Source organism: Podarcis vaucheri (assembly GCF_965113315.1).
Source record: "Podarcis vaucheri genome assembly, chromosome: 12".
NCBI lineage: Eukaryota > Metazoa > Chordata > Lepidosauria > Squamata > Lacertidae > Podarcis > Podarcis vaucheri.
Window position 1 is genome coordinate 40,653,809 of NC_138750.1, and position 14,221 is coordinate 40,668,029.

Consider the following 14,221-nt stretch of genomic DNA (forward strand, 5'->3'; position numbering starts at 1 on the left):
AAGGATTGGTGATCTAACTTTCTGAATCTTCAGGGTTGAGGCCTAACCTTAAATCTGAGGTGGGTGAGACCATCTTTCACTCCTAAGAATGCTGTGTTCCAGAAATGCCAAGTGCTTTTTAGTATTCAAAAAAAGGAAATAAGGAAAGACCCTTGGCCAAATTTAAATAGACACCCCCCAGCAAATTCTTAGAAGTTGTCTGCCCCAAGGATTCATCTAATATTTGGGAATATTTTTACCCACCCCCACAAACTGCATAAGATGCTAATTAAAACAGTGTACCTTATTCTTGTGCAATCATGCTTAGAAATGTACTGCACATGCCACAATGTACCAGTTCCTTCTAACTAGTAAGATTTTTTACTTATCATTCATCAGATGCCGACAACATCTGTTTTAATGACAAAAAGTTACATGTATGTCTTCTAAGATTTAAAGGGGCACCTGGTTAACAGCCAGTTTACTTACTGCAGCCATCTTGGAAATCTTTGACAACTATCAGTGAGTTTGGACTGTGGCATTATAAGAGATTTAAAAATGGACACTAACCAGACCGGTTTATTGAAAAGCAGAGTTTGTTTATACATTACTGGAATATGAAATACCAAGATTACATTCATCTGTATATATTGCTTTCTTTAATATAAATCGGGCCTGCATTGTTGCTAATAGAAATTTCAATTATATTGCCACATAGATTGATTTAATGATAATTTTCATGTCATGATGATTCCCACCCCCCATTGTATGTTTGCATTTTCATAATAATAAAGGGCTCAAGGTATGAGCTGTAGCTTCTTCTCCATGCCCTGTCCCCTTCCAAGAAGTCTACCTAGAATTCATAGACTGTGTGGCTCTTTTAATCTTGGAAGGTTTACACATAGCTATAAGTCCTTTTAAAGAAATGTGGCCTGCATTTCAATAAGCTATTAACTTCAATATTATGGGAGGTAAAAACCTTACATTTGAGTAGGACATGCTAGCTGAGAGTCAGCCATATATTTTACTGTGCTCAGATCTTCATGAATCAGTTTTCAGTATGGACATCCAGTGTTTACATTTCCATTAGCTCTTTGAACTGACTTTCATATCTAAGCTGCTTCTGCTTTGCAGTTGTGTAAGAAGAGGAAGACAAATGGCTGGCAGAGTGATTGCATATTGAGTCAGGTTCAAGATAACTTAAAATTATTCACCTAAGGGGTAAAATGAGAAACAGTTTCTCCTTAAAGTATATACAGTCCATTCCCCCCCCCCCAAACATATACTACTAGATACTTTTTAAAGTGTCTTCTGTGGCCTGGAAAATTAAATGGGCATGGCTGAGCAGTAGTTTATGTTTAGACAGAAATGTGAGATACTGTGAAATAATGAAAAGATGTGTAAATCTCAGACAGTGTAGGGAAGCATGTGTAAAACAACTCACCCATTTTCCTCCGTCTTGTATGTTTCAGTTTTATCCAACAGGTTTATCTCCAAGCTGATTATATTCAGTGATGATTCTGAAGGGTATATAGTATAAATCAAATTCTTATTCCACAAACAATGGTTTTTAACACTACTCTGCTCCCTGAAATTAGTTTTTCTGGTAAGGTAAAGAGTAAAGGTACCCCTGACCATTAGGTCCAGTCGTGGACGACTCTGGGGTTGCAGCGCTCATCTCGTTTTACTGGCCGAGGGAGCCGGCGTTTGTCCGCAGACAGCTTCTGGGTCACGTGGCCAGCATGACTAAACTGCTTCTGGCAAAACAGAGCAGCGCACGGAAATGCCGTTTACCTTCCCACCAGAGCGGTACCTATTTATCTATTTGCACTTGACGTGCTTTTGAACTGCTAGGTTGGCAGGAGCTGGACCAAGCAACGGGAGCTCACCCCGTCACGGGGATTCAAACTGCCAACCTTCTGATCAGCAAGCCCAAGGCTCTGTGGTTTAGACCACAGCGCCACCCACATCCCTTTTTCTGGAGTCACCCCTAATTAAATTAAATTAGATAACTTTTAAAGTATTAAATTGTGAAAACTATACAATAAAATAGAATTACAAATCAACAAACTTTTTAGTATTAAAAGAGCATCATATTTTGATGTCTTTAAATAGTTTAGGAAACTGAAGAAAACTCAACAGAAAATATTTAGTGCACAAGCCACTTTTTGGAAGTGATCCTGCACATGTGTACTCAAATGTAAGCTTCCTTTGGAATTTCCTCCCAACTAAGCAGGTATAGGCAAGCTTACGGAAGTTTCAAATTGCAAGGAAAAAGTGCCGATTGCTTAAGTAAAATGACATTATTCTATACACCTAACATTATGCTGTTCCATTCATTGTCAGTTTTGCCCTTTAGACTTTCATCACTGCACCATTTCAATCTTGCATGCTGATGGAAGAGTTGTTTTAAGGCTGGTGTGGTTTTTAAAAAATGCCTTCCCTCTCTATTAATATTTTGCAACTGCCCACCTGAGAAATGTGCAGGATCAAGCCTAAGAGATCTCCCTCTCCACCACCAACGATTATACCCTTTTTTGAAGATATTATGAACATATTGCTGAAAATGCAATCTAGCAAAGCATTATGTTGATGAAGATACAAATGTTTGAGCCAAATGCTTGTTTTCAGTGATTAATCTTCATTGTTCTAAAGGAAAGGGCAATGCTGCTGACATGTACAATATTGAATCATTAGTGCTAAATGCTGCCTTGGTTATGTTAGCAATATTTGCGAGAATTATTTTTTATGAATATCTACTTTTGCTAGCCTCTTCAATTTTCTAAACATTTATACAGAATAGATGAAAAAGCACTGAAAGACAGATTATTTTTATTACGGGGGGAGGATGTTCTGCTGCATCCATCTTCTTTTATACCCATTTAATTTTGCCTTTTATCATGTACAATATTTAAGATGTGCAGGGGGAAAACAGGTTGCAGAGTTCTTCCTGGGGTATTCTTCCTGTAAATGGGGTAATCTCTTGTTTGAAAATTCCCTGCAAATGGAGTGCTGGGCTAAAATAATTCTCCTTGATTTGCTAGTCAGTCATCCAGCTTGGTCATGCGCTTAAAGGTATGTTCATAATCAGAATTGGACTCTGTATGTTTCAATGCAAATCTGAAATAGTACCATTTGCTTTTGCTCAAATGCTGGTAGATTCAGAGAGATGATCAGTCATTCCAGATTTGTTTTATGTGGAGTAAACTTCCTTTCTATGTCTAACCACGCAATAGAGATGGCAGATTTTGATAGTGTAATATCAGAGTTTTTAACATGTATGAAATAGACCTGTGGTCTTTTATATTTAAAGTTCATTGTTTTAGGTAAATTGTAATCTGAAAGCAATAGAACAGAATTGGCATGCTTTTTAGAAATGAAAAACGTTAATAAGTACATGTTATGGCATTTTGTATAATGCAGGTGTTCATTATGGAATGCAAAGTATGCAAATAACCCTTTTAATATTAGGTTCCTATTATGGAAAATGTGATTTTGAAAGTGATCTGTGCAATATGAACAATGAGAAATCACCTGTTGACTGGATGAGGAGAAACGGAAGGAACATCATAGGCTCTCCTCATTCTGACCACAATGGGAACAACACAGGTAAGGGCAACTTACTCTCTTGCAAATAATAAACAAATCTATCATCATATAAATCAGTGGTGAGGAAACTTTGGCCTGCTGGATGTTAGACTCCAATTCCTATCAGCATAGTTCTACACCTGAGAGTTTATGTATATGTGTACACATTTATCTACGTATCAACTAAAGATAACATTTCATGCATCTGTTGAAGTACCGTAATACTTTTCTTGGTCTGGAGTCCACAAGACACATTATCATTTTTTATTCAGCAAATTAACACAGCAAATTATTATTTTCTGTGAGGATTAAAACTGTCTTCTTTGAAAACCTAAACATTTTATATATTCAGTGATACTGTTTGGCTTCTGGCCCTTTTCTGCCTTCAGGAACATGAACCCTATAGTTTGTTTTAGTATGGTTGCCACAGAGTATTCGGGGGGGGGGGGTAAGTCAAATGATAAGGGACAACAATGGAGAGGAAAAGGGAAGAATTCTCTTGCATATAATTATGTTGAGACCAAAGATATTATCAAGTGATAATTAACCATCATAAGAAGATTTTTGATGGTCCCTCTAGATATACACTTTGAACCTCTGGTAACACTGGAAACAAGGATCCTCAGTATTACATTGTACACGAAGAAATCCTTTTATAGTACTCTGCTTTTTTTTTTTAAGACATCATCTTTTAAACATTTCTTGAGTTGGTAATTTTAAGACTTGGAAAGTGTACTAGGAGGCATAAAATTGGTTTCTGACCTAAAGTAGTCTTGGCCATTTTATTGAATTTAAATGGTCATCAAAAGTAAGAGATTGGTAGCCCCATTACAAATGGGAATTGGACTCAAATACGGTCACAGCCTCTGACTTAATACCAGTCAATTTTCAGCTGCACTTTCAGGAAATTCTTTTTTTTATTCAAGCTGGATGTAATGCATGGCAGTCATAGTTCCTGCCCTGGGTGACTCTCTGAAAAGGTATGTCCTGCCACTTTCCTGGCTTTGCAGCGATATGTCGTGCTGGGTCAAGAATAGTGACTGCTTGCAAGCCTAGGTGGAATTGGCAAATGTCAAGTTGTGGATTTGTGTCTGAGCAGGCCAGGGGTCAAAGTCAGGAAATCAAAATGAGAAAAGAGTGACTCACCCAATCAAAGATAACATATTCCTGAAGTTCAGGGTCCAGGCCAAGGTCTGAAGTCAGATAAAAAGGAAGGAGCAGAAAGCAAAGACAGCCCCAGGAATGATTTTAGGCAGCGAGATGCAGAGTTACAGAAGGGTGCCTTGAGCACAGCCCTTTTTTGACCCTTAGGATATGCCACAAGGGTTCTGGCTGAGGAGGCTCCGAGGGGATCGAGCGAGAGGTGGAGAAGATTCTGAGGAGAGAGGAAGAATGGGAAGGGAGAGTTTAAAACATTGACAAAGCTGGAGGGAGAGAGAAGGAACCATTGAGAGAAGGCTGTGGAGGAGAGAGCAGCCTCTGCCTTCGCATAACAACACCGATTCAGCCAAAGCTCCCACCAGGAGCAGAGCTTGAGGCTACACCTGGATTCCAAGTTTGAGAGATTCAGACTGCTCACCTGGGTCTAACTCGGTTATTTGGCCTCCATCCAAACTCCTGGTGTGGTTCAAATTGTATGCCTGCCTCTTGCTCCCTCACTATCCCCCCCCCCACATCCGATTCTGTTAAGTTGCCTATTATTTGCTATTTCCTTTCAGGGTGACAACAGAAGCTGATACACTAGAGATACCACACACTGTTATTGGGGGGGGGGGAGGGCTGTCATTCTTTCCCCTCATCCCCCTCACTACAATTTGAACCCAGGTCCCATTTGAACCAAACCCCACAACAAGGGGTTGCTGTTATGGAATTTGGGGTCACTTTAGGAGTGCCAAGGCAAGGTACCTCTAGGAGTACATGGCAAAAATCCAGGCCCTGCCTCAAAGGCACTGCAGCCTGGTCTCTGTGGAAGGGTTAGGCCGGGGTTGGGAACTTGAGGCCTGGCCACAAAATGCAGCCTTCCTGGCCTCTCTGTGGCCCTTGGGACTCTCCCATGGCTGCTCCTCCTTCTCTACAATCACACAGTCTCTCACCAGGCCTAGCTTGCAATCTGTTTGAGTGCTTTTGCCTGCTCTTGAAGTCTGTGGTAACACCTCTTGCCCTGATGGAGGATAGTGAGGGCAGACCCTCCAAGTGTCCCTATTTTCCAGGGACGTCCCTGATTTAGAGAAGCCGTCCTGGTTTCTGATTTGATGTCTCACTTTTCCTTAGGATGTCCTTATTTTCATTGAAGAAATGTTGGAGGGTATGGTGGGATGTCCCAGTTTTCATTGCAGAAATGTTGGACATCCGAGCCGTTTAATGCTTTTATGTTTTTATATATGTTGGAAGCTGTCTGGCGTGGCTGGGGCAACCCAGTAAGATTTGTAGGGTATAAATAGTAAAATTATCATTATGGAATGGGACGTCCCTATTTTCATCGAAAACATGTTGGAGGGTATAAGACTGAGGAAGCGAGGGCTGAGAAATTTGCCATGTTGGTTGAGGAAGGAAGGAACGTGGATGGGATGGTGGCCAGTCCTTTAAAAGGAGACTGGCATCCTGTCCCTCTTTGAGATCTTGCAGGGCTGTGGGATGTAGGCCCCCTGAGATCTCATGAGAGAATCACCCCTCCACACCAGCCATAGCAGCACCTGCCCTACCCCAGAAATTGTCCAACAGCTTCACTTAGCCACAAGTAATCATTTTATTTTCAAAAGAATCTCAAAGAAATATACAAAATACAAATACAATGCAGCATATTAATAATAAAAACCTATTAAAAAACACAATGCTATTCAAGTCAGTAACACAGCCATCCATATCCCTCAGTACAAAACCCCAGCCAGTCACTTTGTATGACAAAAACAATCATGTGTATAGCCTTGGAATTCAAATTAAAACAATCTATTCCAACTGGGTTAGCACATTCACTGCCACATGCCTGTGGAGGGCAGCCTTGTTCTGATAAGACTCTGAATGGCTGTGAGCAACTTTATCTCATCAGTGCTCTTGCCCTGAGCTATAAACACGAATGCCCATGTGCCTATCAAAACAACTATTGCACATCTATACAACCATACAGCAAATAGGATCTGTGCATATCATAAAGCACATGACTTCCCCACGAGAATCCTGTGAGCTGTAGTTTACCCCTCACAGAAGTAGAATTCCCGACACCCCTAGCAAACTACAGTTCCCAGGATTCTTTGGGGGGAGTCATGTGCTTTAAATGTATGGTGTCTATGCAGCCTTTGATTTAGGTAAAGGAAATGGAGAAAGTAAACTTGAAAAATTAAACAACTATAAAGAGAGTGGGTGCAGTAGTAGCACTCCTTAAAGTCCACTGGCCAGGTGTTTCAAACTGGTCACAGCTGGTTTCACTTCTCCTAGGTCACCCACAACATAAGAAACCAGGCAGCAGTGGAATATCTGAGCAGATAGATTTGATGGCCTGGTTCCCATGTTCCTTACTCACCTGGCACTAATCAGGCTTGTGAGTGTTCAAAGGAGAGGGTGGTGGCTTGATGGACAGAGAGGGAGAAGCTGTATATAGTTAGGATTTGGCACAGAAGGGGGCAAAACTGGTAGAGTGGAAGAAGGTAAGAAAGGTGCTGTCTGGGGAGTCATCAAAGCTTTTGAACCCCAAAGTTTGCAGGAGGAATCTGATTTACTGCAATGCACCTTGCAACATCTTTTTAATTGTCTTAATATAATCTAAAAGCAGCAGCAGCACATGAAAGTCTGGGTATGAGAAAATGTGACATTTAGTTGCTGCTCAGTTTGTACCAATAACTCTCAGCTTGTAAGAAATATATCAGCCCTGATCGATCTGTTCATGGAATATAAAGTAGATTGTTTCACTTTAACATCTGATGTGTGACTCCCAGTTGTCCTAACCCGCAGTGCTCAGCACTGGCTACAGGCCAGTTGCCTAATCCATTATCCATTTTCTTTTCTTTTTTTCATACTGAGTTTTCCAGAATTCTACAAAGTACAGGAAACCAACTTCTAATTTTTTTCCTTCCTATCAATAGCCCATTTCCTTACACTGTCCTCTGAACACATCCCATTTTCGGCCATTCTGAGGAGCAGAGTGGTCTTTGTGGCTAGCAACCAGCTCACCTGCCAGGTAACTGAACAATCTCCTCTTCATATTGCCTGCTGTCACTGCAGTTTGCCGACACATTTGGACCGTTCCTTTTTTTCTTCTTAGATTTCGTTTTACTATTGGATTGGTCAAATAAATGGAACCCTCACAGTGGGACTCCAAACCAATTCTGATAGAGCCTCGGGGACCATATGGCAAGAAAGAGGAGGAATTAAAAATCAGTGGCAAAGAGCTGTGATCACAATCAACAATACTCTGAATGCCGAGGTATGCAAGCTGCTCGGGCATATTCCAATACTGGGATGAGTGAAATGTCAACTTAAAGATAAGAACTTGCACTAGAAATTTAATTCAAGTGAATAATAAGGTGGAATTCTGATGAAAAATTCATGGCTGGTATTACTTGACCTTATCTCAATGATTTAATGGAAGCATTCATTTTGTAATTATGCATGTAACTCAAACTGAAATTAGCTGGATAGTCACATGCTAGTATATGAAGTGGGAGGACATAATAATGAAACCCACTTACAGTAGCCATGCACTTACACTTACTTTTCAGTAGTGTTTTGCTTTGAATGTTGAACCAGACTTGTGCAACGTATCCCCCTCCAAGCCTAATGTATCCTATGAGCCATGTAGGGCAGCTCACCTAGGGCACCCTATTCGTCTTCCTTCCTGGCACTGAAAGAAAATGAGGTTGTTAGTGATCCATGTCAGTCAGTTGGACAGGGATTTCAATATAGGTTTTCAAAGTGCAAGTTCATTGTGCTGATTAGACAACAATAGTGACTCTACATATGTTTAATGCTTTCCAGTTTCCCAGAAAAGCAGCAGCCTTCTTTAAACCTATTAAAACAATTTAGGAAGATACATATATTGGTTTATGAAGAAAAAGCATTAATTTAATAGTAAATTAGGTTGCTGTAAAAATAAATACTGTTATACCAACTAAAAAAGTAAAAAGCATTTTCTTCTGGGTACTCTCTGGTTCTCAGAAGTCAACCTATTAAGAAAATTGATTATTCTGATATGTATGTCATTATTCAGTAGAGCAATAAATAAAATCATGGAAGACTGAAATACTAACCCTTTACATTCAAGCTTCTTGGATTATAAATATTATGTCCTTCGGGATTCCATATAATGCATTATTCCTGAAAGTAAATGTAGAATATACCCTGCCAAGATAGAGTAGATACCTAGTTGTAGTCAGCTCTCTAGTTATTCCAATGAAAACTTATTATTGCTCTCCATTAGCCATTCTGTACAATGTTGTCTCTAAATGCAAAAGGAAATTTCTCTCTGACAGACCTCTGGCTAGCACAAAATTGTACTGTTGTTTAAGTTTTTGGATAATTAACAGCCCACAGGATTGGATCCTGGCACTATAGTATTACTGTATCCCTTTTCATTTCCTTCCTGATGCCTGAAGAAGTTATAAGTCTAGGCTTGTGCTTTGCTACATGTATTTATTTCTTTATAATGGCGTGCTTAGTTGCACTTAGTTCCCATTAAAATCAGTAGGACTTTTGACAAACTAATAGGCTAATAGTGCAACTAATAGGCTGGATCCAACACATTATTCATATCAAGCTTCTTAGTCATGTTGATTTACAAGGTAGCTAAAAGTATAAAATCACAATAAAACAGGAACAGTGAAGACTTGCTAATATGCATAGGTTATAATTTTACCAGTGCTCAGAACTATATTACTACAGTTTTCAAGCCTATAGCAAACAAGATTAATGAAACTTCCATTTAGGGACCAGCCCTTTATCTAACGTCAGCTGATAAACTTCATAGTTGACCAGGAATTTGAGCCTGGGTTTCCCTGCTCCAACTTTGACACTTAAACCTAGCCTTTCCCACTTGCTTCCCTCCCTCCCTTCCATCAACCGACACCACCCAAAGGCCAGGGATGATGGGAATTGATGGCATAAAGTAGGGAATGCTACTCTAAGCACTATGACACAGTGGCTTAATGGAGGGGATTTTTGGTGTCTGTTCCCCTGTCCTATCTTCTAACACTGATGCCAAAAAGGAGCGGGCACACAGGACATGTTTAAAGAACACATCTATGTTAGGCCGTAAGACCATCTAGTAAACTAGAAAGGAACAAAGAGAGAGCCACAGCTTCTTCCAAGCTCCCTTATAAGCTTCCTTGCAGATAGTTTTAGATACTTCAGTATTGTAATAGGCAGTATTACTACTGAATAACCATGTCTCCCTAATATTCTGGTTGTGCAGGTTTCCATCAAAGGACAAATATTTGAACCTTGGGCACCAGGAGAAACCATTGCTATTGATGATGTTTCAGTCACTGAAGGATGTCTGCTAGCTTTTGGTAAGGATGCATTCTTGTAGCTGTACTAAATTATTTCTCTGATGCTTAATTAGGAAAAGAAAAAAGCCACAAAGCAAGAATGCCTTGTTGACATTCTAAGCGTAGATACTAATAAACCAGGGATTTCAGGCATCTGTTTTGAATTTACTTGCATAGCTGATCTTAGCTTGTGGTGAACCTTTAGTATGCAACAGATGCCATGGGGAGAATCTGACTGTTCATGTGTCATTGTACCTGGATGCTGGCTTGCTGGCAAAACAAGCTAGTTCAGTGAGTAATGCCTGCCACATGCAAACAAGTAATCAATCTTGTGATTTTGTACACTAGGAACTTCAAAAATTAAAAGCACATAGTCTTGATGTTGACAAAAGGTGGCAGTGACAGATGAGTTTTAATGTATTTGGGACTATACATGTGCATGGCCAGACCACAAGCTGGTGCTTCTTTCTAGAATACCTTCTTGCCTCCTAGATTTGTGCCAGGCAAATCTGTTATTTTTGTGATTTTTTTCTTGTTTCTGGTGTTGGGTCCAAGTTTGGGGGATCCTGTGGACAAGATGCTCTTGAGGCCTCCCCTCCCTACCCCTAGCAGCCCACTTCCTCCTAATCATTGATGTTATTGCCCATTTGCTTGCCTTGTGCCCTGAGCCCAGTCTACACTGGGAGTAAGAGTGGAAAATGAGTGGAAGCTGCTGCTCTCAAAAACTTGTTCATTTCTCCCAGAGAGGGCAGATGTACAAGCAGTGAGTGGAGGAGTAGGTTCAGGAGGTGATTGGGAGTGGGCCCCCTGTTTATTTGGGCCTTGGCAGATGCCTAACAATGCCAACCTTTGCAGTCAGCCTTATAAAACATCTGCCTTGCACCTCTGCTCCATTGATACTGACCTTCTGGAGACTGCAGTAAAAGAAAAATGTCAGGGGCACAGGGCCAGAGCTTTGTTGCCCTAAATATGTGACCCCAAATAACTGTCTGCATTACAATAATTTGGGTTTACTGGCAATAATGTGGAGTGCAAGGCAGCAACTAAAACCTACAAAAGGTACTGGGAGATTTGCCAAGCACATTTAAGCCCTTGGAGTTGCAGAGTTCAAAGATGACCTCAAATTGTCTCTTACAATGCAGCACTGGGGGCCCATCAGTTTATTTTAGTGAGGTGATTCATGTTATATTCTAGAATGTAGTGTTTATGTCTCAGATAAATTTAGCTCCAGCAAACAGTTGTGAGCACAGGAGTCCAAAGCAACCAGAGTCTCCTGAGACTGAAGGAAAAACTCGCTTCTTCACTACACATGTAGTTTCTTACACCTTTTAGGATTCTGAGCAATATTGTTGCATCGTAGAGCAAACATAACTCAAATGCCCTAGGAATTTGGCAGTAGTGTGAGATTTATTTCACATGGTACCTTTAACAAAATAAGAAAATAATACATAAAGAGCATACGTTATACCTGTGGAGCTGGGCATTTTACTGTTAGGTTTATGTGTGTTCTGCTTTAAGAGTTTGTTGTACTTGCTTTTTATTGATTATATTATTTTATGAGTATGCTCTAGACATGCATATTTATGAAACAAAAATAAATAGTAGTAGCAGTTGTTTATGTATTTTTTATTTTTATGTATAATCCTTATACACAGTGCTTTTTTTCTAAAAAAATGTTTAGGGGTACTCTCATTTTGACTCAATAAAATCACCATTTTATAGTTCAAATCGGGGGAAATAAATACAGTAAATGGACAAAAGTACAAAGATTCACAAAATGTTTAGGGGTATGCGTACTCCTGCGTCCTTCCAGAAAAAAGCACTGCTGATATAGTATATATATTTTATGTTTGCATGTTTTTGTTTGACCTGTCCTGCATTTGTATTTGTATAAGCAATATATGTATTTTGTACCAAGCATGGCATACATTCCTTTATCAAATGTCTGCTAGCTGCCAAACAGTGTCTCTGAAGAGTTTTGAACATATTAGACTCCACCCCTGTAGATTACTTATACATATTTCAAAACCAAGCATCTGAATCTAAGTACACTTTCTCTGCTGTGGATTTAGAGCCAGGCTTGTAGCACCTTAAACACTAAAGAGATTTGTTGTAAGATAAGCTTTTGGGGATCACTTCATCAGATGCAGCTTATGCTGCAATAAATCTGTTATACTTTAAGGTGTCACAAGATTCTTAGTTGTTTTTGATGCAACAGGCTAACATCAAGGGTCTCCAACCTTTTGGATGAGAGCGCTAGGGATGCCAGTCTCAAAACAGCTGCCTTGGAAGGGGTGTGGCAGAACACACAATGACTACTATGGGGAGCATGGCATAACACAATAGAGACAACCGCTCCCAATGACGTTATGCTTACCATGGGAAATCAGCTGTGTTCTGCTGGTCCAATGATGGAGATCACATCGATGCTGTTGCTGTCTAATAACAGGGAGCATTCCTCACTACCAGCAAAAATGACCTCCAATGGGTTCTTTCCCCCCCACAATTACATTTTCTATCTTGTGCCTAATATTCGTGCCCAATATTCATAGCCTGATATGGGTCCTTCAGTACACAATATACAACTGCTGTGTCTGTTGAGAGGGTCGCATTCATGTGTTATAAGTCTGCTCATCCTTTTTGAGTAGTGAAGTGCAGCCTGTTCCCGCCCGCCCCCCTAACAGTACATGAATGCTCCCTTAGAATGCCACTCATGTGTTTTGTGTGTGGATAATCATGCCTGAGTATGAAAAGTCAAGTGTCAAGTGGTCCTCAGAAACTGAGTTTCAGGCTAGTTGCCGCTAGGTTGAATGGATGCAATTGCTAGAGTGAATAGATGTAACAAAGGGCAAGAGTCTATGTCTGTATCTTCAGTAGTTGTATAGAAGAAGGAATTTTGGCAGGTGTGCAGCTTGTAATTTCATGGCACCGCAGGGGTTCAAAAAGCTGTCAACCCACTCTATTGCCAATATTCTTTTAGAAAACCTACTATCTTGTTTCAAATGTTTTTTAAAGAGACCAATCTGTTATAAAAAGAAAGGATATAAAAAGTACAAAAGAGCTGAAGTAGATATTTAATTCTATCCCTATGAAGTAATAGCAGATTTGGACTTTAAACAGAACTTCTGCTCTTAGAACAGATATTTCTCTTTCTCTGCCTTGCTCTTCTAGCTTATCTTGAGAATTTAAACATTTCCCCAATCTTGCTTGATATGCATAGGAAAATGTCTGTTTGATAATGACTCCTGATATGTAAGCTCTTGGTCCCTATCACAACCCATTTTGAGTTCACATAGGCAAACTATAATGAATTTACATCCCAAGTTTTTCCTGAAAATTATCTGTGAATGTTTTGTGTCATATCTTTTCCAAATATTTGCTGAATATTTGTAGTATTAAATTTCCTTATCTGACAGTTGATAATTGATGATATTTTATAGTTCTTCTATGCCTTTTGACAGTATTTGATAGCTTAGCTTCAATGATTTAGCTATGATTAATAGCTGCTGCGTAATGGTGTTTAGTAATTCACAGTATTGAACTAACATATACCACATACCTGTCTACTTGGAAGAAACTCTACTTAGTTAAATGGGACTTACTCTCAAGTAAGTGAGTATAGGATTGCCACCATACAGTAGTATTTAGTATTCGGTGACTTTGAAAGTTACATGGTATATAATTCCTGATAATATGTAAGTGCTGATAGCTTATGATGCTTTATGATACCAAAATATTAAAGAGACACTAGCAAATATAAACCACTTGACTTTTCATGTGAAATGAATGAATTTGAAATATCATATTAGAAATGTTAATACAATTGGAAAAAGATTAGTTTTTGAATAATTAAAAATATTCGTTTCAGCTCTAGTCTAGGCACTGTAGAACACAAAGTAGATTTTTCCTTCTTTTTTAGTTTTCAGTTTTTCAGATTTATCGTGAATCAACATTTTTTCTCTGTAGCTCAGAGGTAGACTGTATGCTCTGCATATAGAAGGCCCCAGACTCAACCTCTGACATCTGCAGGTGGAGTTGGGAAAGGCTCTTATCTGAACCTTGGAGAGATACCACCAATCTAGGGCAGCCTTATGTCCAGATTTTCCCAGATATTACGAGGATTTCAAAGGCAGAATAGATGTCCGGGGGGGGGGGATTTCCAAAATTGCCAGTGGGGT

The 14,221-nt window shown here is 39.6% G+C and overlaps 1 protein-coding gene and 1 long non-coding RNA gene across 7 annotated transcripts in view; one reads left to right on the forward strand and one right to left on the reverse strand.

Annotated features, from left to right (window-relative positions):
* Positions 1 to 5,647, reverse strand: part of LOC309515654 — a 97,647-nt gene extending 92,000 nt beyond the window's left edge. For 4 of the 6 annotated variants that reach the window (XR_014212590.1, XR_014212592.1, XR_014212593.1 and 1 more), the window contains exons 1-2: positions 4,714 to 5,647; positions 1,424 to 1,499 (exon numbers count right to left, since the gene is read on the reverse strand). This is a non-coding gene — a long non-coding RNA (uncharacterized lncRNA). Of the gene's footprint in view, positions 1 to 282; positions 392 to 1,423; positions 1,500 to 4,713 lie in introns of all 6 variants that reach the window. The other 2 variants (XR_014212591.1, XR_014212594.1) reach the window with 2 other exon arrangements.
* Positions 1 to 14,221, forward strand: part of MALRD1 (MAM and LDL receptor class A domain containing 1) — a 226,126-nt gene that overhangs the window by 1,005 nt on the left and 210,900 nt on the right. The window contains exons 2-5 of the mRNA XM_082193611.1: positions 3,451 to 3,588; positions 7,644 to 7,738; positions 7,823 to 7,984; positions 9,968 to 10,064. Coding sequence (XP_082049737.1) covers positions 3,451 to 3,588; positions 7,644 to 7,738; positions 7,823 to 7,984; positions 9,968 to 10,064 — 492 coding nt within the window. The remainder of the gene's footprint in view (positions 1 to 3,450; positions 3,589 to 7,643; positions 7,739 to 7,822; positions 7,985 to 9,967; positions 10,065 to 14,221) is intronic.